The 21,801-nt window shown below is 54.9% G+C and overlaps 1 protein-coding gene across 1 annotated transcript; it reads left to right on the top strand.

The window, feature by feature from the left end:
- Window positions 1–1,008: 1,008 nt before the first annotated feature.
- SMYD5 (SMYD family member 5) lies at window positions 1,009–21,069 on the top strand. Its single transcript, XM_073342991.1, has 13 exons — window positions 1,009–1,234; window positions 6,627–6,735; window positions 7,907–8,046; window positions 8,625–8,746; window positions 9,984–10,053; window positions 12,191–12,295; window positions 12,894–12,956; window positions 14,721–14,791; window positions 15,367–15,473; window positions 16,304–16,360; window positions 17,189–17,283; window positions 18,289–18,359; window positions 20,499–21,069. The coding sequence occupies exons 1-13, from the start codon at window positions 1,139–1,141 to the stop codon at window positions 20,641–20,643; spliced, it is 1,251 nt and encodes a 416-aa protein (XP_073199092.1). The 5' UTR covers window positions 1,009–1,138; the 3' UTR covers window positions 20,644–21,069.
- The last annotated feature ends 732 nt before the right edge of the window (window positions 21,070–21,801 follow it).

Genomic DNA, 21,801 nt, shown 5'->3' with positions numbered 1-21,801 from the left:
GAACCGCGGCTCCTACCCCTCGCCCCCCTTCCCAGGGCTGAACCCTGGCTCCTACCCCGGCCTGAACCCCGGCTCCTACCCCCCGGGCTGAACCCCGGCTCCTACCCCCCCGGGCTGAACCCCGGCTCCTACCCCGGCCTGAACCCAGCCTGAACCCCAGCCTGCACCGCGGCTCCTACCCCTCGACCCCCTTCCCAGGGCTGAACCCCGGCTCCTACCCCGGCCTGAACCCCGGCTCCTACCCCCCGCCCTCCCCCCGGGGCTGAACCCCGGCTCCTACCCCGGCCTGAACCCAGCCTGAACCCCAGCCTGCACCGCGGCTCCTACCCCTCGACCCCCTTCCCGGGGCTGAACCCCGGCTCCTACCCCGGCCTGAACCCCGGCTCCTACCCCCCGCCCTCCCCCCAGGGCTGAACCCCGGCTCCTACCCTGGCCTGAACCCAGACTGAACCCCGGCTCCTACCCTGGCCTGAACCCAGACTGAACCCCGGCTCCTACCCCCCCACCCCCCGGCCTGAACCCCGGCTCCTACCCCCCGCCCTCCCCCCGGGGCTGAACCCCGGCTCCTACCCCGGCCTGAACCCAGCCTGAACCCCAGCCTGAACCGCGGCTCCTACCCCTCGACCCCCTTCCCGGGGCTGAACCCCGGCTCCTACCCCGGCCTGAACCCCGGCTCCTACCCCCCGCCCTCCCCCCAGGGCTGAACCCCGGCTCCTACCCCCCGCCCTCCCCCCAGGGCTGAACCCCGGCTCCTACCCTGGCCTGAACCCAGACTGAACCCCGGCTCCTACCCACCCACCCCCCCGGCTTGAACCCCGGCTCCTACCCACCCACCCACCCCCCCGGCTTGAACCCCGGCTCCTACCCCTCGCCCCCCCCCGGGGCTGAACCCCGGCCCCTACCCTCCCAGCCCCGTCCCTGATTTTTGCCCCTCATCCGCCTCTCCTCAGCCTCCAGCTGCTCGACTCCCCCCGCCCGCAAACAGCAGGCAGCCGCCGCGGATTCCCAGCCAGGGCAGCGGGTGCAGCGGCTGCTCGGCGCAGGCCCGGCGGCAGGGCCCAGGAGGAGGAGGAGGAAGAGGAGGAAGAGGAAGACTTTCCCGCTCCCCCACCAGGTCAGAGGTGGGAGGGCGCCCAAGATGGCTGCCTCCATGGGTGACCTGTTCTGCTTTTGTGCGGATCCTGCGGGCCCGGCCCGGGCCATGGTGGAAGTGAGATTCATCAGCAGCCTCAAGGTGAGGGTCCTCCCCCACACACACCCTGGCCAGGGGATCAGATCCTCCCCCCCCCACACACACCCTGGACGCGCTATCTCAGAGTTGGCCAGGGGATCAGATCCCCCCCCCCCCACACACACCGCCCAGGGGATCAGATCCCCCCCCCCCCACACACACACCGCCCAGGGGATCAGATCCCCCCTTCCCAACACACACGGGCCAGGGGATCAGATTCCCCCCCCCCACACACACACACACACCGGCCAGGGATCAGATCCCTCCCCCCCACACACATACACACCGGCCAGGGATCAGATTCCCTCCCCCCCCCCACACTGGCCAGGGGATCAGATTCCCCCCCCCCCAACACACACACACTGACCAGGGGATCAGATCCCCCCCACACACACACACACCGGCCAGGGGATCAGATTCCCCCCCCCCACACACACACACACTGGCCAGGGGATCAGATCCCCCCCCCCCACACACACACACACCGGCCAGGGGATCAGATCCCTCCCCCCCACACACATACACACCGGCCAGGGGATCAGATTCCCTCCCCCCCCCCACACTGGCCAGGGGATCAGATTCCCCCCCCCCCCAACACACACACACTGACCAGGGGATCAGATCCCCCCACACACACACACACCGGCCAGGGGATCAGATTCCCCCCCCACACACACACACACACCGCCCAGGGGATCAGATCCCCCCCTCCCAACACACACGGGCCAGGGGATCAGATCCTCCCCCCCACACACACACCTGGCCAGGGGATCAGATCCTCCCCCCCACACACACACCCTGGCCAGGGGATCAGATCCCCCCCCACACACACACACCGCCCAGGGGATCAGATCCCCCCCCCACACACACACACCGCCCAGGGGATCAGATCCCCCCTTCCCAACACACACGGGCCAGGGGATCAGATTCCCCCCCCCACACACACACACACACACCGGCCAGGGGATCAGATCCCTCCCCCCCACACACATACACACCGGCCAGGGGATCAGATTCCCTCCCCCCCCCACACACTGGCCAGGGGATCAGATTCCCCCCCCCCAACACACACACACTGACCAGGGGATCAGATCCCCCCCACACACACACACACCGGCCAGGGGATCAGATTCCCCCCCACACACACACACACACTGGCCAGGGGATCAGATTCCCCCCCCCCACACACACACTGACCAGGGGATCAGATTCCCCCCCCCCAACACACACACACACACACTGACCAGGGGATCAGATTCCCCCCCCCCAACACACACACACCGGCCAGGGGATCAGATCCCCCCCCCACACACACACACACACTGGCCAGGGGATCAGATTCCCCCCCCCCACACACACACACACACACTGACCAGGGATCAGATCCCCCCCACACACACACACACGGCCAGGGGATCAGATTCCCCCCCCCCACACACACACACGGCCAGGGGATCAGATTCCCCCCCCACACACACACACACACTGACCAGGGGATCAGATCCCCCACACACACACACACACCGGCCAGGGGATCAGATTCCCCCCACACACACACACACACTGCCAGGGGATCAGATTCCCTCCCCCCAACACACACACACTGACCAGGGGATCAGATTCCCCCCCCCCAACACACACACACACACACTGACCAGGGGATCAGATTCCTCCCCCAAACACACACACACACACCGGCCAGGGATCAGATTCCTCCCCCAAACACACACACACACACCGGCCAGGGGATCAGATTCCCCCCCCCCAACACACACACACCGGCCAGGGGATCAGATTCCCCCCCCCAAACACACACACACCGGCCAGGGGATCAGATTTCCCCCCCCCAACACACACACACCGGCCAGGGGATCAGATTCCGCCCCCCCCAGCCACCCACCCACCCAAACTCAGGTCCCTCCTTCCAGGCTGGCATGAGGGTGGCTCTGCTGCTGCTGGGAGAGACTCCGCTTTGTGCAGCTTGGCACAGCCCTGGGCATTGCTCCACCCTGGGGGGTCCCTCCGGGATCCCTCCCCTCGCAGCCCCGATGGGGTCCTGTCCAGCCTGCACTGCCCTTCCTTGGCTGGGAGACCCGCTTCTCTCTCACACACGCCCCCCTTCCCCACTCTAGGGACTATTAAACCTCCATCTGTGGCTTCTGCCAGGGGGGAGCGTGATCTGTCCCTTTCCATCAGCCCCCATCTCCCGCCTTGGTGCTCCTTGCAAAGCAAGGGGGTCCCTGTTCTTCCTGCCCCTGAATGGGGAGCCTTTCCTGGCTGGATCAGCCGCCCCCCCACCTGTTTGTCTGGTTCCTGCCCCACCCCAATTAAAAACAGCGATTTTTTAAAAAAAACAACATGGTTGAGCCTCCCTTCCCCCAGCTTCCCCTTTCCGGGAATTTGGACAGCTGAATGGGCTGGAATAGCTGGCGCATCGGAGGTGTGCTGGGGGGCCAGTGGTGGTGAAGTCCAAGGCTGGAATTGCAAGGGAAAGAGGATTGCAGGTCAGGACTGAGGTGCATCAGCAGAGTGGGGTGGGGCGATCTATGGACTGGATTATAAAAATCATACTTCAGATACATTGGCAGGGCTTGGGGGTGATGCTGGGGAAGCTGTTCTAAAGAGTGTTAGACAATTTTTGTTCTTGCTTGTGTGACTCCAAAGTGGCAGAATGAATTTGACTCAAAAGCTCCAGAAGAATTAATTCTTTTTCAAGGCTGATCTCAGCCCAAATGTGAACTTTCCCCAGAGACACGGGAGTGAAAACAGGGGAATGCTATAAAGCTTATAGCTGCTGTTAGCTTTAGCTTTGGGGCCCAAAATATCTATAATGCCAGGTTCATTTTATTGTCCTCACTATGTCGTGCTCTTGCAGATGCTTCTGTACTGGCTTATCTTTGTGCATGAGTTGTCCCCTTGATTTCAATGGAGCTATTCATATGTGTAACATTAAGTCAGTGTGGAACTATTTGCAGGATCGGTGTCTGTATTTGTTCCTGAGTATTTGTGTGTTATGATGGGATGGGAAGTCTTTTATGTTGAATTATTTTTACTCATTGATGCTAAAATGACGAGCAACAGATCACATAATAAAGAAATAGTACCAAGCTAGGCCAGTAGGGCTACACGGTCAAATCCTAGACCTTACTGCAGCCCTAGAGAAAATTACCTTACCAGTGATGACACAGCTTTCACCTCTTAGGAGGCTAGGAGGGGTTTGAATCGCAGTGTTCACCAAGGATCTCCTAATTTTATGCTCTAAATGAAAATGTTGTTGGGGCTGCTATGTTTGCCAGTTGACATGATACGCCCCCAGAGGTTGTTGCATTTCAGTGCTGCATGAAATGATCTTGTGTATTTAATAAGGCTGTCAAGCGATTAAAAAAATTAATTGCAATTAATTGTGTGATTAATCACACTGGTAATAATAGAATACCATTTATTTAAATATTTTTGGATGTTTTCCACGTTTTCAAATATATTGATTTCAGTTACAACACAGAATACAAAGGATACAGTGTTCACTTTATATTATTTTTATTTCAAATATTTGCACTGTAAAAAACAAAAGAAATTGTATTTTTCAATTCCCTTAATACAAGTACTGTAGTGCAGTCTCTTTATCATGCAAGTTGAACTTACAAATGTAGAATTATGTACAAAAAATAACTGCACTCAAAAATAAAACAATGTAAGACTTTAGAGTCTACAAGTCCACTCAGTCCTACTTCAGCCAATCGCTCAGACAAAACAAGTTTGGTTACAATTTGCAGGAGATGATGCTGCCCACTTGTTTACCATGTCACCTGAAAGTGAGAACAGGCGTTCTCATGGCACTGTTGTAGCTGGTGTCGCAAGATATTTACGTGCCAGATGCACTAAAAATTCATATGTCCCTTCATGCTTCAGTCACCATTCCAGAGGACATGCGTCCATGCTGATGATGGGTTCTGCTCGATAATGATCCAAAGCAGTGCAGACCAATGCATGTTTATTTTCATCATCTGAGTCAGATGCCACCAGCAGAAGGTTGATTTTCTTTTTTGCTGGTTCGGGGTCTGTAAGTTTCCGCTTCGGAGTGTTCCTCTTTTAAGACTTCTGAAAGCCTGCGCCACACCTCGTCCCTCTCAGATTTTGGAAGGCGCTTCAGACTCTTAAACCTTGGGTCGAGTGCTGTAGCTATTTTTAGAAATCTCACATTGGTACCTTCTTTGCCTTTTGTCAAATCTGCAGTGAAAGTGTTCTTAAAATGAACATGTGCTGGGTCATCACCTGAGCCTGCTATAACATGAACTATATGGCAGAATGCGGGTAAAACAGAGCAGGAGACGCACAATTCTCCCCCAAGGGGTTCAGTCACAAATTTAATTAATTCGTTATTTTTTTTAACAAGCATCATCTGCATGGAAGCATGTCCTCTGGAATGGTGGCTGAAGCATGAAGGGGCATACGAATGTTTAGCATATCTGGCACGTAAATACCTTGCAACGCCAGCTACAAAAGAGCCATTCAAATGCTTATTTTCGCTTCCTGGTTACATTATAAATAAGAAGCGGGCAGCAGTATCTCCCGTAAATGTAAACAAACTTGTTTGTCTTAACGATTGGCTGAACAAGAAGTAGGACCAAGTGGACTTGTAGTCTCTAAAGTTTTACATTGTTTTATTTTTGAGAGCAGCTATGTAACCAAAAAACCCTACATTTGTAAGTTACACTTTTATGATAAAGAGATTGTACTACAGTACACCTCATTGTATGAGGTGAATTGAAAAATACTATTTCTTTTGTTTATCATGTTTTACAGTGCAAATATTTGTAATAAAAATAATAATATAAAGTAAGCACTGTACACTTCGTATTCTCTGTTGTAATAGAAATCAATATATTTGAAAATATAGAAAAACATCCAAAATATTTAATACATTTCAATTGGTATTCTATTGTTTAACAGTGCGATTAATTGCGATTAATTTTTTTGACTTAATCACATGAGTTAACTGCGATTCATCGACAGCCCTAGTATTTAACTTTGAGATCCTTTCAGGGGAAAGATAAAGTTGAGGGGTGAAATCCTGGCCCTACTGGAGTCAGTGGGAGTTTTGCCCTAGTTTGCCCCCTGGAGCAGTCTGTGGGAGGGGGCACAAGCCATAAACATTTGGATCTGGATTCTACAGCTCTGGATCTGGGTTCCACCCTACATTCTCAGAGCCAGGGTTTTGGCTTAGGACACTGGACTTGGCATCGGTCCGTCGGAAGACATGGACTCTATTCCTAACTCTTGGTCTGCCCTGAGAGTGGAACTCACAGCTAGCTGGGGAGATGGAATAGCCCTAACTGAACTTGCAGTGCTGCAAATTGCTACAGACTGGGAGTCACTCTTGTTTCTCCATTCAAAGGGAAAAGGCTTATTTGCCACCAGGAATATCCATAAAGGGGAAACGATCTTCTTGGAGAAGCCTGTGGTGTCATCCCAGTTCCTCTGGAACGTGCTGTACAGATATAAAGGTGAGAGGAGAGTCATTGGTTTTAAGACCAGGAGGGGGCCCTTAGTTCACCGACTCTGATGTCCTGCATAACAAAGCGCTGAGAAAGAAGCAGTGACCCTGATGTCGTGCCCCAGAAAATTACACTGGCCCAAGGTCTGAGACTTGCTGTATTCAGTCTGTGGCCTATGCGGAACAAAATGCTGGTGGTCAAAAGACTAGTGACAGTTTAAAGACTGATGTCTTTCAAACCACTAATGCTAGGAATAAATGCTTGATAGCCTGGAAAAGCTGTACAAACCCAGCATGTCAGTGGTATAAACTGCTGATCTCTAAATATGGTGCTCCGTGAAATATCTTCTGCAAAAATCATATTGTTATTGAAGTAAAGGGAGCGGGATAGCAAGATGATAATCAGAAGAACATGGTTTTAAGGTTGGATACCTCATGGCCTTCCAGGGGTTAGAAACACTGTGCTGGACAAAGAATGTTTCCAAGTTCTCATCCCAGACCCGTGGCCTGAAGGGAGAAAAATGCCGATCCCAGGGAATATAATGTGATTTGCAAGTTGGATGTAATCAGTGCAAAAGGTGGGAGCCGCACAGAAGCAATAATATCTAGGGATCATTCCTTGAACCCTGTTGCAGTATACCTTGGCTTCACCGGGCACTGTGTCTTTTATACCATCAATCCCTAAACATGGAACGGGGTTAAATAATGATGACAGATCGGGGGATAGAAACTAAAAAAGAGCTTTAGGACAGGGAGAAAAGGTTTCCAGTTGAGATTTGAAGTGGCATGAAGAATCAGTGAGGTAGGGAGATACGTGATGGTTGTTTCGGATGGCAGGAGCTGTGTAGCAGAAGGGTTTCTCATCGCAGATCAGTTTGGGGACTCATGATGCAGGTGAAGTTTGGTGGCAAAGGGAGTTGAAGAATGCGGGAAGTGATGCAGATAATGAGGGCCGTGTTTCTACAGACGGTGTTGGGCCTGTGCTGTTTTCAGAGTGGTGGTTTAGAGTGGGATAGTGAACCAGATTCTCAGCACCTGTAAACCAGTGTTGCACCACTGAAGTTAATGAACCCACCCTGAAACAGCAGACGAGGATCTGGCCCACTGCATGCAAACGCATCTGTTCTTTTAGAAGGAGGTTCTCTCTATCTCTGTCATCTGGCTCGTTCCTTCTTCCCTAGCCTGTGACCACTGCCTGCGGGCCCTGGAGACGGCAGAGGAGAACGCACAGAGGCTTCTGGGGAAAAGCCGTCGGGTCCTGCCTCACCCAGAGCAGTGCAGCATCCGGAAGGATTTGCATCAGCACTGCCCCCATTGCCAGGTACCGGGTTGCTGGGGAGAGCTGGGAGCTGCCATTGCTGTGGCCTTGTGTTGATCGATTGGGATGGGGCTTGATCTGCAAGGAGGCCACGTCCCTTTCAGATCTGCCATTGTTGCTGCAGCCGCCCTGGTGTTGGGGCGCTCTCATCGGGAAGGTTGAATTGCTTTCCTAGCTACTGATGGAGAGAGCATCTGATGGGGCAGGACCACTTGGGTCGTCTAGGCCAGTTCTTCCCACTCTACAGCCTCGTCGTACACAATGGGGGTGCAGGGGAGAATTTTCATATCCTGGTGCTCACAGGGGCATCTGTGTCCGAGGAGGGGTTCACCCAGGGGGAAGGCACATGCCTTTGCTACCCCCTGCTCTTTCTTGCAATAGATAGGGCCAGGACTCTGTACTAAGGGGAAGTGGGCTGGTGTAGGACTGCTCCCAGGAACCCCCTCCTCCGTACCACAGTGCTCTCCCTAGGTCACTAGGAAAATGGCTGGCCTTTAAGGGTTGCTCACTTTCCTGAGGGCTAAGTTCCTAGGTTACTCTTCCGCTGACTGACGTGTGTCGCTGTCTCTGTTGCTCTCCAGGTTGCGTATTGCAGTGCTGAATGCAGGCAATCTGCCTTCGAGCAATACCACCAGGTGCTGTGCCTGGGCCCCTCCCGAGAGGACCCCAAACATCCCCTCAACAAACTGCAGGAGGCCTGGAGGTAGGAGCACTGGATGTTTGTAGGACCAGAACTACCTACTGAATAGACTGGCTCTGGCTCGTTCGAGAGCAGAGACGGGGACTCACCCTGTGTCCAGCTGAAGGTAGTTTGGAGCAGGGTCAGTTACTGCTCTGTCTCTGCAGAGGCACCCACGGCTCCATTGTTCCAGCCTATAACCAGCCAGGGCCTCCTATGATATGCAGTTGTCACTGTGCTGCATCGCACCGCCACTCAGAACTTCACGGCATCAGTGAGAACAGAGCGAGGAGCCTCCTGCTCCTGAAGCACAAGCCTCTGTTGCTTGAGCTAAGAGAGAATCTCCTTTAGCCATATAGAGGCTGTGACACCCAGCTGAGCAATTCTGATTCCATCCAGCAGAGGGCAATAGAGTGTGTATACACCAGTCAGTTGATTATAATACTTTGCAGTTCTGTGGCACCATCTGTGGATCCCAAAGCACTTCACAGACATTATTGAATTAAGCCTCCCAACACCTCTGTGTGAGAGAGAGAGAAGGATTATTATCCCCGCTTGCAGATGAGGAAACTGAGGCACAGAGAAGGGATGTGATCAAGGTGGTAACAGAGCCCAGTTCTCCTGACTCCAGCCCTCTGCTGAAACATGAGACAACAACTCACTAGGTGTAACACGTACGTTTTTAGTTGGCTCTTCAGTTATTTTTATTATAATAGCACCCAGAGACCCCTATCAGAGCTGTAATTGCATTGTGCTGGGGGCTGTACATACATAGAGTAACTGTAGTCCCTGCCCCAAAGAATTTACAATCTAAATAGACAACGGGTGGGAAGGGAAGGCGGGGAACTGACTTACCGAAGGTCACATGACAGAGCTGGGACTAGAGCTGGAGTCTCTCGAGTGCTGGAGCCCCTGGGCCTTGCTGCCTTTAGCCGTTTCACTGTCAACAAGCAGAGAAATGCGCGGTAGACCCGACTTGGAAGGTCCCCTGCTAGAGTCCAAAGGCAGGGCAGGAAGTTGCCCCTTTGGCCAGACCTCCATCAGTGCCCCGGCTGAGCCTTTTAGAACTTGGTTAATTTCCACTTCCCCCGCGGAGCTCCTGGGCTGTTGGTGTCAGTCCGATGTCTGCGTCTGAACGAGGCTGTGTGTGGGATTCCAGTCCTTGTCTCCCTTCGAGCTGCAAACACCCTGCTTGCCCTTTCAGTGCCAGGACATCTCTGCTCCTCTCACTCTCGCTCTGTGATTCCTCCCCCTTGTACAGAAACATCCATTACCCACCGGAGACGTCCAGCATCATGCTGCTGGTGAGGATGGTAGCCACCGTCAAACAGGTGCGTGCCTCTGTTTGCTGCTGGCGGCACCTCCTGTACGTTGCTCCCGGTGTCTGCCCTCTCCTCTCTAGGGCTACGCCTGCGTTGCAAAGTGAAGGGATGATTGTAGCACCAGTAGGCATGCCCGTCACTAGCTAGCGGGGTTCACAGCTGTAGCGACAACATGGTGGCACAGGTTATCAACCCGCGGACATGTCCAGAGTCCTGTGCAGGCTTTTACTTGGTTGTTAGCCCATAAGACCGGCCAGACTGGGTCAGACCAAAGGCCCAGCTAGCCCAGTCTCCTGTCTTCCGACAGTGGCCAGTGCCCAGAGGGAATGAACAGAACAGGGAATCATCAAGTGATCCATCCCGTCGCTCATTCCCAGCTTCTGGGAGGAGGGATAGCTCAGTGGTTTGAGCATTGGCTTGCTAAACCCAGGGTTGTGAGTTCAATCCTTGAGGGGGCCGTTTAGGGATCTGGGGCAAAAATTGGGGATTGGTCCTGCTTTGAGCAGGGGGTTGGACTAGATGACCTCCTAAGGTCCCTTCCAACCCTGATATTCTATGATTCTATGACACCATCCCTGCCCATTCTGGCAAACAGCCATTGATGGACCTATCCGCCATGAACTTATCTAGTTCTTTTTTGAACCCTGTTACACTCTTGGCCTTCACAACATCCTCTAGTAAGGAGTTCCACAGGTTAACTGTGCGTTGTGTGAAGAAACACTTCCCTTTGTTTGTTTTAAACCCACTGCCTATTCATTTCATTTGGGGGCCCCTGCTGGATCCTGTGCTGACATGTCTTCCCTACATCTTCACTGCTAAGGTTAAAGCTAGCCTGGGTAGGCTACAAGCACACCTTCGCTTTGCAGTGTAGACTTCTGTAAGGTAACCTCCTGGCACGTCAGCATGCGGGGCTGGGGATGTCTCACTGCACTGCACGCACTTACCAGCACTAGCGAGCGTTTGTTGCTGAGACAGCATGCAGCAGAGAAGGACCTCATGACCTTCCGCCCCAGAAGCAGACCCTCCTTCCGCTGTCATTCGCTCGAGAGCATCTAAGCCCTTTGGACACAGATGTGTCGGGCAGGTCGGATTCCACCCGGCAGTGGGACACAGACACACCAGCCAGGATGTCCCACCACAGCCTGGGTCTCTGTGTCACTGTCCTGACCGTGTGACACTGCTCCAGCTCCTGTCTCAGGGCTTGTGCTGGGCGCTTGTTTGAGCTAGGCGCTGAAGATGCCTCTTGCTGCGGGAATCAGAGGCTGCTGGCAGCACAGATTCTGTAAGGGCCTTGGATACCATGGTGATAAGGGCGGAATAAATATGCACACCCACCCGTGTGGCGTAGCTGTGCCGTGGGAGGTGATCTTTATGGGCTAACATCTGGGTTAGTGTGTCCTGAGAAGGCATCTGTCATCTGCATGATGAGTGATCTCCTGCTCCTATTCCCTGGGTCTTCCCACTGGCCTGGGAGAGCTCTTTAAAATGAGGGTTGTGGCTGTGTACGAAGCAGCCCCTTGACTATGCATTTCCTGCTTTTCCTAATGGTGGAGTTTGGGGTTTTGACGTCCCTCATCCCATCGTGTTACCGGGAGTCAAAGCTGTTGTCGCACATCTGTGGCTTCCCCTCCACCTTAGCAAAGGGAGACCTGAGTTTGCCTAGAACAAAAACTATCACTGTGGAACTGGGCTGAGCCCATCGCATTAATACCCCCCCATGGCGTACTCTCCTTGGCTTCTCCTGCCCTCTCTGTCTAGCTCCGCACATGGGCCCCACTGCTGTGTGTCTCACCTGTATTTCCCCACCGCTCCCATCTCAAGTAGAGAAGTATTATCCTTATGTCACAGATGGGGAAACTGAGGCACCGAGTGACTTGCCCAAAGTCACAGAGGCTGTCTGTGGCAGAACAGGGAATTGAACCCCACTCTCCTGAGTTCCCACCCTGTGCGTTAAACACAAAACCAGCCTTCCTCCCCTTTCCTTTCTCTGGCTCACTTGTATTCCAAGGGTTAAACATCGCTGTAGCAGTGCTAATGTTCTGGCCTAAATAGCGTCCAGATCTGGGTGTCCTGCCATCTCGCATAGCCCCCTCCCACTTCCCTCCTGCTGGAGTGCCAGTTTGAGCGGCTGTTTGATATGTTTCAGGCAAAGGACAAAGACTGGTGGATAAAGCTTTTCTCTCAGTTCTGCAGTAAAACGGCCAACGAAGAAGAGGAGATCGTCCACAAGCTGCTGGGGGACAAATTTAAGGTCAGTGCGTCACACCACTGGAGTGCTTTGGCCTTTTGGGGGGATCCCTGAGTTCCTCTCCTTTCCCTCTGAAGGCCCCACTTGTGTACAAACCCTTGGTCACAGAGAGAGAGACATCACGGTCCCCAGCAGTGACCAGAACCGGAACGGTCAGTGTCCAAACCACGGGCCTTCTCCACTTGAGCTAAAGGAGTTCTCCTCTCGTGCTCAGTACACGGCAGGCTGTTGGACCAGCCACTAGAGGCAGCCATGGCCATTTAGCCAGTGTATTGCCCTGGCTCCGTGGTAGACGGACCAAGCTGTGGCCTGTCCACTGAGAAAGGAGCAGTTAGTGCCAGTGGTTTCCATGCTGAGGTTGCTTCTCCCATAGGGAGTGGCCAGATACCAGTGCTTTGCTCGTGGGCACGCAGCCACAGGTGGTGGTGGCTTTTGATAGCTGCCAGCTTGGGGGCAATTCAGACGAGCAGCTTCTTGACCAGAAGTGGTGGCGCAAAGAGCCTTCAGGCTGCTCCAGACTCTGCTCGTCGGCTGGATTTAAAGCTGCCACACCTGTCCTGGGGCTCCTCTCCTCGCTCACTTTGTGGCCATGTGTCTCCAGGGCCAGCTAGAGCTCCTCCGGCGGCTCTTCACGGATGCCCTTTACGAAGAACATCTCAGCAGGGTGAGTGGTGAGTCCTTGACACCCCCTTCCCCACCCCCGGCAGAGTCCTGTGCACCCCAGAGAGAGTGCTGAGGAGCCCCCGTTTCTCCCTAGTCCCTCTGACACCCCGAAAGTGGGGTGTCCTGGTTGCCGTTCCTCCTGACAGTACTGAGGGGCTAAGGTTTGACCTGAAGCCCATTGGTGCCTCACCCTTACCCCAGCGGGGCTGAGGTGGGATATGAGGGACAACCTCTTTCTCTAGCACCTGAGCATTTAACCCCCTCAGTGCTCTGAGCTTAGATGGACTCAGGGGATAACAAGAATCATAGAAAGGTAGGGCTGGAAGGGACCTTGAGAGGTCACCTAGTCCAGCCCCCTCACTGAGGCCGGACCACGTGACCCTCTCTAGACCATCCCTGGCCGGTGTTTGTCCGACCTGTTCTTCAAAACCTCCAGTGACAGGGATTCCACAGCCTCCCTTGGAAGCCTGTTTCAAGTGCTCAGCTCCCCTGAGAGTTTGAAAGTTTTTCCTCATAGCCAACCTCAGTCTCCCTTGCCGCAGATTAAGCCCAATACGTCTTGTCCTCCCTTCAGTGGACTCGGAGAGTAATGGATTCCCGTCCTCTTTGTAACAGCCGTTACCATATTTGCAGATTGTTGTCAGTCCCCCCCTCAGACTTCTTTTCTCAAGACTAACCATGTCCAGGGGTTTTTAACGTTCCCCGTGGGTCAGGTTTTCTAAACCTTTTCTCATTTTTGTTGCTCTCCTCTGGACTCCCTCCAGTTTGTCCACATCTTTCCTAAGTGTGGCGCCCAGGATGGGACCCAGCTGAGGTCTCACCGGTGCTGAGCGGAGTGGGATATTACCTCCTGTATCTTACATACGACTCTGGAACATGTACAGCTGTTCAGCATTTCCCCTTGCTGCTGCCTTACAGGGGACGTACCCGGGGGAAAGAAATACAATGTAATAGGCTTGTGCCCTCTCCGGCGCTCTATGGCTCTGGAGTGACTGTACTTGGAATCCACCGTTGAGTAGCAGAAAGGAGAGACGAGGCCAACGGGGAGCTGGGAGGGATCCCTAAGAACTGGGTGGGGCCAGAACCATCTGAGAAGGTTGTAAATGCCTACTAGGGGGAGGAATTGTTTGGGACAGGACACCACAAGGAGTAAAGGGTGAAGCCGAGGGAGGGAGAACGTAGGCTGAGTCTGAGGGGAGCCCTGCTGACCCTGGATTCTGCTGGAGGATGGAGCCCCTTTGCTTGACGGGTCAGATTTGTCAAAGGTGCTGCTCTCCCACTGAAGACAGTGGATGCGAAGTGCTGATGAAAATCAAGCCACTAAGCTCTGTGCCTCACTTTCTCCGTCCAGATCTCTCTCACGGGGCATTTCTAGGGACCGCCGCCTTGTGTCCCGGCTTTGTTATTACAGGACGCTAGACCTGGGTCACAGCAGAGCTGAGGCTCGGTTCGCTGCTGGTCGTAATAGCATGAGGGCCCGTTCTACGGCAGCTCCAGCCCCAGCCCCGCGTCCCATCACGTGATTCTGCAGTGGGTCCGACAAGTGAGGCTGCGAGCTAGAGCAGTGTTTCTCAGCAACTGGTCCGTGGACCGGGGCCGATCCCTGAAATCTCCCTGACGCAGTGCAGGAAGGCAGCAGCCTGGTCCCTGGTATCAAACAGGTTGAGAAACACTGAGCTTGAGCAAATGGGAGCCACTGAGATGGTAGCTAGCCCTACAGTCCTGACAGGTAAACTGATCCTCTTGCTTCTTGGCCTCTCTGCAGTGGTTTACTCCAGAAGGGTTCCGATCGCTGTTTGCCCTGGTGGGGACCAATGGCCAAGGCATAGGAACAAGGTAACCAATGGATTCGCCATTGCGCTCTGGCTGTGCATGGGGAACTGTTGAGAAATCGGCATGGAAGTCATGAGAGTCCCAAAGCTCTCTAGGGCTCTGGGCTCCCCTCAGCGATTGCATGGATCCCCTCTGCCGTCTGAAGGAGTCATCCGTGCACATCCCTCAGCCCAGCTGATGGGAGCTACTTAAGTACCTAGAGCGAGAGCAGAGAAAAAACCTTGTATGTATTGCTGAGGTTCTGTAAAAGCGGCTCTTTACCGCCTGTCTGTCAAGTAGAACAGGACCTCCCCAGTGCCCTCAATCCAAAGCCTCCCAAAGTTCAGGTCTGGTTTTGCATCAGAACTTTGCCTCTTGGGGCCATTGGACAGTTGAACCCTGGGAGCCCCAAAGAGTCTCTCCTCCCTCCTGAGTGTTCTGTGCTGAAGAACGAAAGCCAGTGCCGTGAGCACCCGTGCCGGCTCCCGAGGTGTGATCACAGCTCTCCCTAGCACTGGGGTACGGGTGGCTCTCTCGCCCACCTGGCCAGATTCAGAGACCTTTGGAAACATAACCATGTTCTGTCTGGTTTCCGCTAGTTCCCTGAGCCAGTGGGTCCATGCCTGCGATGCATTAGAGCTTCCCCCGCATGAGCGAGAGCAGCTAGACGCCTTCATAGACCAGCTCTATAAGGATATCGAGAAAGGTAACTGCAGCAGGAAGCGTTGGTGAGGTCCCCGGGTGGCTGTCGGTGCGGTTCTCTGGGTCATTGTCTTCTCCAGGCCAGTCAGGGACCAGGGAACGGGCAGGGCTGGGCGTGGGACTCAGCAGCGATCGCAGTTGGCCGATTTTGTGGGCTGCATTGGCCGGTGCTGTCTGAAGGCCCTGGCAGGGTCCATGAGCTGCCGTTAGCGGTCCCGGCTGCAGTGTAGCTGTACCCTGAGAGAACTCTGCTCAGGGACAAGGCCCCTCCTTCCCATTCAACATCGGGGCCAGGACTGGTTTGCTGCCATTTTTCTGGATTCACCAAACCCTCAACAGTCTCAACAGCCAGGGGATCTGGCTCCCAGATACTGGGAAGTGTGGCTGAGGGGAGGCGAGCTGCAGGGAGCAGCTCCTGGGGCTGGTGGAGGGAGATGGGTGTGTCCCCAGGCGATGGCAACCAGTTTTTAAAACCCAGCTCCCCGTCTTGCTGGTTGTGATGGGCGCAGATGCGGACCAGTAGGTGTCTGCTTGATTTGTGGGTGCAGTTAAGTAATTAATTGGATGTTTCCGTGCCTTCAGTTCCTCCCACAGCTATCTGGGGGTCAACTAGGGGGTCTGGCCCCTTTAAATACCGACCCCCAGCCGTCCAGTCCCCAAGCTCCCTGGGAAGCTGAAGTGGATTGGTGTGATTGGCCCAGGTGAACCGGTACAAAACGGCTCTGCCCTGGTCGAATTTGCCCATCCTGCTGTTTCCCCACGCGCTCACTCTCCTGGAGTGAGGGTTTGGCTGGAGAAGTTGTCCAGTGCTGTAACCCTCCCTTTCTGCTTCAGAGACCGGGGAGTTCTTGAACTGCGAGGGATCCGGCCTCTATGTGCTCCAGAGCTGCTGTAAGTAACGGGCTGATGCCCCCTCCCTCTTTGGCTGAACCATTCTAACGGTCCAAAGGTTTCAAGAGATGCCGGCGTGGTCGGGCGGGTCACAGCCTGGCCTGCCTTCTCGTTTCCTTGCGTCCATTTGCAAAAGCCACGCATTATTTATATGATGCTTCTCAAAAACGAACACGCCAGAGCTTTTCAAACAAGCAAATAAATGCCAGCAGCTCAGCACACGTGAGCAACCCTACAATAACAAACCAGGGTCTGCAATCTATCGCCAAGTTAACCTCCAGTGCATTCATATTCCTACCGAGCCCAAAATGCGCCAGGCATGTTAGAGACAAATACCATGTGACTTAAACCCCAGAGTGCTTTCTGCATGCAATGGGGTAAAAATATCTTGGTGAGGAAACCGTCTCCAGTCTTAGCTGCCTCCTGTTATTAAAGAAAGGGCAATCAGAGACTGGTTTATTAACGAGAAGGGAGGGAGCCTAGAGATAACGCAGCCGTCTCGGTGCTGCAGGGAGTATCTCAGCCAGGGTGGTGGGGAAATCTGTACAACAGGCAGGCTTATGGAGAAGGGAGCAGGATCTACAATAGGAATATTTTCCTCCGTTGCTTCTCACCCCATTAAACGACCAGTGGGGAGACTAGTTGGTTCAGAGAAAGGCGAACAGCATCCCAAGCCTTTCACCTCCAGCTCACCACGTTGAGCCCAGGGCAGAACTGATCGAAGCCCTCCCCGTCTGCTGGCTGTTCCGCGGTGCAGTGCAGTGAATGGGGTCTCCTGCCTCTGTGTGTCACTCACTGGCTCTGGTGCCCGTCTCTTCCCTGCTGCAGGTAACCACAGCTGCATCCCCAACGCTGAGACGTCCTTCCCGGATAACAACTTCCTCCTGCACCTCATCGCCCTGGAGGAGATCAAGCCGGGAGAGGTGAGCCTGCAGGGAAGGGAATGGCTGGTTTGTTTGGGGAAGGCCAAAGCCTGTAGCCCTCTCTCAGGCCAAACTCCTCCTGAAGGCAGTGGCTGTCCAGCCTGTGTAAGACCAGTAGGGTTCTGTCTATGTGCTTACATGATCCCCCCATTACCATAGTATCCAAGCACCTCCCAACCCCCATAGGAGGTAACATCCCTATTGTATGGATGGGGAAACTGAGGCACGGAGAGATGCCGTGACTGGCCCAGGGTCAGACAGGGAGTCTGTGGCAGAGCTGTGGGTTGAACCCTGGTCTTCTGAGTCCCAGTTCAGGGTCTTTGCTAAAAGACCATTAACCCTCTGTGGCCCTTTGCTGAGGAAAGGACAAGGGTCATCATGAGCTGCGGTTCAGCCCAGCTGGGTTTTCGAGCCGTTCTGGACCCTGATTATTTTGTGAGCAATCGGGGAGCCCCAGGCAATCTCTGCTATCCAGATTAGAGATGGGCCCGACCGCCGAGCCCCTGAACGTCGGGGCAGTTCAGATCTGACCTTCGCCCCCCCCGGCCTGCAGCGTCGCTAAAGTGGAGGAAGGCATGGGACCGGGCTGTCAGGACAACAAAGGAGATTCCTCACTGGGGCTGCAGGACACACATGGACCCTCTGTTTCTCTCTGGCTCTCCACGTCCCCTGTGCTGCCTGGTGTCACCATGCAGCAGCCCCTTGAGTCCTGGCCGGGCCTCCCAGCCATGGAAAGGTCCGCTAATTGCTCTGCTGGGTCAGTCTCTCCATAGGGCTGGATTCTGATTTCTACCTGCCCTGGAAGTTAGCCCTGCTGGATGCTGTATTCTGCTTTAGCCCTGCCAGTTCCCTCTGCTCTCTGGCAGTGCTTTGTCCCCAGTGACTTGCTGCACTTTCCCCTCTGTTCCTGGAAAGCATCCCTCCCCCCGGGGCGGGGGAGCCCGGCAGTGGTTCAGTGCAATGGGAACTGACTCTCAGCCGGGCCTGTTTCTCTTGTCTCGGCAGGAAATCTGCATTAGCTATTTAGACTGCTGCCAGCGGGAGCGGAGTAGACACAGCCGCCACAAGATACTCAGGTAGGAGTAGTCACCCACGCCGGTCGGACTCTGCTGGCCAGGGGGCCCTGGGGACAGATCGGGGTAGAAGCAGCGGTGGGAGGAAGGGTTGCCAAGGCATGGGTGGAGCAAAGTGGTTCTGCAGAATATTGTCAATTTATTTTCAGGGATCAGGGGACACCCCCCCCCCCCCCCCCCCGCATCTTTACTCTGTTCTTGGATGTAATGGCATCGTCTGGCCTCAGTCTGCTGCACCCGTCCCTCTGGCTGAGCAGGGCAGGTCCCAGTGCACACTCGCCCACTCACACTCTCACACACACCACACCCCCCCCCCCGGCCTCCCTTCCCTGGCCCTCCCTCAGGCTGAGCAGGGCGGGGCCCGGTGCGTGCTCTAATACTGCCAGCCACAGAGGGATACTTGAGATCAACCCGAGTTGCTCCATTCAGCCTCTGCCCCAAGAGCTGAGCCTGCTGCTTCTGCCCTCATCGCCCTGTGGCCTGCATCTGCGCCTTTGTACGGTGCCTCCTGGTCTCTGTTGGGCTGGCTTTGCAGCGTTCGTGTACATGCAGCCTGCTGGGACGGGCCACTGTGTCCTCCGCGGTCCGAAGGGTGTTGGGCCGAACGTACAGCCTGTGTGCACTCTCGGCACGCTCGCCCTTCGGGATGGACAGATGGGGTCGGCACACCAGCATGCACGATATGCAGGCAGGAGGATCACACAGCCGGCATGCACTGGGATTCGTCTGCACTGTGAGCTGATGACGCCTTCTCCCCAGCTCCTGGCAAAGTCCTGAGCCCCGGGGCTTTCTTGCCGTCCGTGTTTTGCAGGGAGCGTGTAGCTCCTAACCTGTCAAGCAGCATGAACCCTGGGAGTGGACACAGCAACACCTGCAGGGTCCATCTACACAGCAGTGAGCGTGTGTGTGGCCTGGGCGGGCATGCCCGGGCGAGCTTTAACCTAGGCAACGATAGCAGCGTTGACGTGGGGGCACAGATTTCAGCGTGGGCGAGTAACCTGAGTTTGTACCCAGGGACCCTGGTGGGCTCATGCTGGGGCAGCTACCCTGCGCTGAGGCCCGTGTCACTGCATCTCCGCTGCTCCTGTCACCTGTGCAAGCTGGATCAAAGCGAGCCTGGTATACCTGCCTGCAGTGCACCTGCAGTGGGGACCTGCAGGTGGGGACCGACCCAAGGATGCATCTCGCCCAAGCTTGTCTTATTCCTGAGCTATCAGAATGCTAGGATAGGAAAGGGATGGATAATAAACCAGGAAATGCCATAATGCCACTATATAACTCCCTTCTACGGCCACGCCTTCAGAGCTGCGGGCAGATCTGGTCGCCCCATCTCCAAAAAGATGTATTAGAATTTGAAAAGGTTCAGAGAAGGGCAACAAAAATGATGAGGGGGATGGAACAGCTTCCATGTGAGGAGAGATTCAAAAGACTGGGACTTTTCAGCTTGGGAAAGAGACGACCAAGGGGGGATATGACAGTGGTCTATAAAATCCTGAGTGGCGCGGCGAAAGTGACCAGGGAAGTATTATTTACTCCTCACAACACAAGAACCAGGGTCACCCAGTGACATTAACAGGTTTAATACTAGCCAGAGGAAGAATTTCTTCTCACAACACACAGTCAACCTGGGGAACGTGTTGCCAGGGGATGCTGTGAAGGCTTCTAAAAAAGAATTAGAGAAGTTCCTGGAGGGTGGGTCCAGCAATGGCTCCTAGCCAAGATGGCCAGGGATTCAACCCCATGCTCTGAGTGTCCCTAGCCTCTGACTGCCAGAAGCTGGGACTGGGCGATGGGATGGATCACTTGCTGATTCCCTGTTCTGTTCATTCCCTCTGGGGCACCTGGCATTGGCCACTGTCGGAAGACAGGAGACTGGGCTAGATGGACCCTTGCTCTGACCCCGTCTGGCCGTTCTTATGTAGCTATAGTGTGTGATCAGGTTAGAACGACAGAGACCAGAGGCTTCTTGTCCAGCATAACTCACGGCTCAGGCTACAAGCCTGCCCGCCCTGGGGAGCTCTCCCTGCCCAGAGGGAGGGATAAGTGGGGAGTTAACCCCCGAAAGGCTGGCTCTACGGAAGGGTTCTGCGCTCCAGCCTGCAAAGTCCCTTGACGTGGTTCTCTCTCTCCTGCTCCCCTCAGGGAACACTACCTGTTCACCTGCTCATGCCCCAAGTGCCTGGCTCAAGCCGATGACGCCAGCCTGACTTCAGAGGAGGAGGAGGAGCTGGAGGGCGAAGGAGAGACGGATGACGCGGAGCTGGAGGATGAGATGACGGATGTTTGATCCTGGGCCCAGGGATGGGGTTCGGCTTTGTACCGGAGACGGGACCGTGGGGAGGGACTGGTGCTGCGGCAGGGAGAGAGCATGTTAAGGTTTGGCTAGGTTGGGCAGTGGAGGAAGCGGGGATCTTCCCTGCTCCTGACCATCCTTCTGAGGGAGTGTCTGTAGCCCCCTCTCTCTAGGTAACGGCTCCGCTTGTCCCAACCACTCCTCCACGGCTGAGGGAGATATCAGCCCACCCAGACATCGCCTTGGTCTCCTTGTTTGTGTCTGACCCTGCACACAGAGCAATACGCCAGGGCAGGGGAGATGGCGCAGGCAGGGAAAGTCCCCTCCCCTTCTGAGCATAGCGCACAAGCCTGAGCACAAGTCTTGCTCCTGACGCCGGGCGAACAACCAGCTACTCCGGGACTTCCTCCGGTGTCAATATCTAAGTGATCTGAGAACTTGGAGAGCGGAGTCCGGGGGGATTTGGGCACATGACTTTCTCGGGGCTGTGGAGGGGGGGAGAACAGAGGTTTAACCCTGTGGAGACAGTGGCTGTGCAGAGAGGTTGTAGTCTCATGGACTCAGCACAAGACTGGGAGCCAGGACTCCTGGGTTCTAGTCCTTGCTCTGTCGCTGACTTGCGGTGTGAGCAAGTCACTTACTCTCGCTGGCTCTCAGATTAAAATGAGGGGGGATGATCAGACTTTCCTAGCTTGCGGGGGGGCGGGGCGGGAGTTGGGAGGATTAGCTGCTCCATGTCTGGACAGGGCTGAGTATTTTGAGTTGTAGATATATATACTCTTAGTGCCAGCAGGTGAAGGGTTAAGTAGCTCTGGGGGTGGATACAGTCAGCTGGTGGAGTCTCACACTCCTTACCTTGGGCTCCTGCTCCTGCTGCCGTCGCGGGTTGGCCTAGTACTTTTGTTGTGGGGGTTTCACCATGGGGAGGTCTGTCTGCCCCACCGGGGCATCGGGCTCAGCGGTGCTGGCCTGTGAGGGGCTCCTGAACGGACCCCAAAGGGAAATCCTGACCCAGCTTGTCGCAGGGGGCTCGACACCTGGGGCCAGTTATAACGGTCCGCAGGCATTCCTCTGCTCAGCACTGTAGCGCCAAAACTCGTTGTCAGAAGGGAGTTAGGCGCTTAGGAGCCTATTGACTGTCAGTGCGGTTTT

The sequence above is a fragment of the Lepidochelys kempii genome, chromosome 4 (assembly GCF_965140265.1).
Source record: "Lepidochelys kempii isolate rLepKem1 chromosome 4, rLepKem1.hap2, whole genome shotgun sequence".
In the NCBI taxonomy this organism is placed as follows: domain Eukaryota; kingdom Metazoa; phylum Chordata; order Testudines; family Cheloniidae; genus Lepidochelys; species Lepidochelys kempii.
Note: the sequence above shows the minus strand (reverse complement) of the source record. Positions and strands in the feature narration are given on the sequence as shown.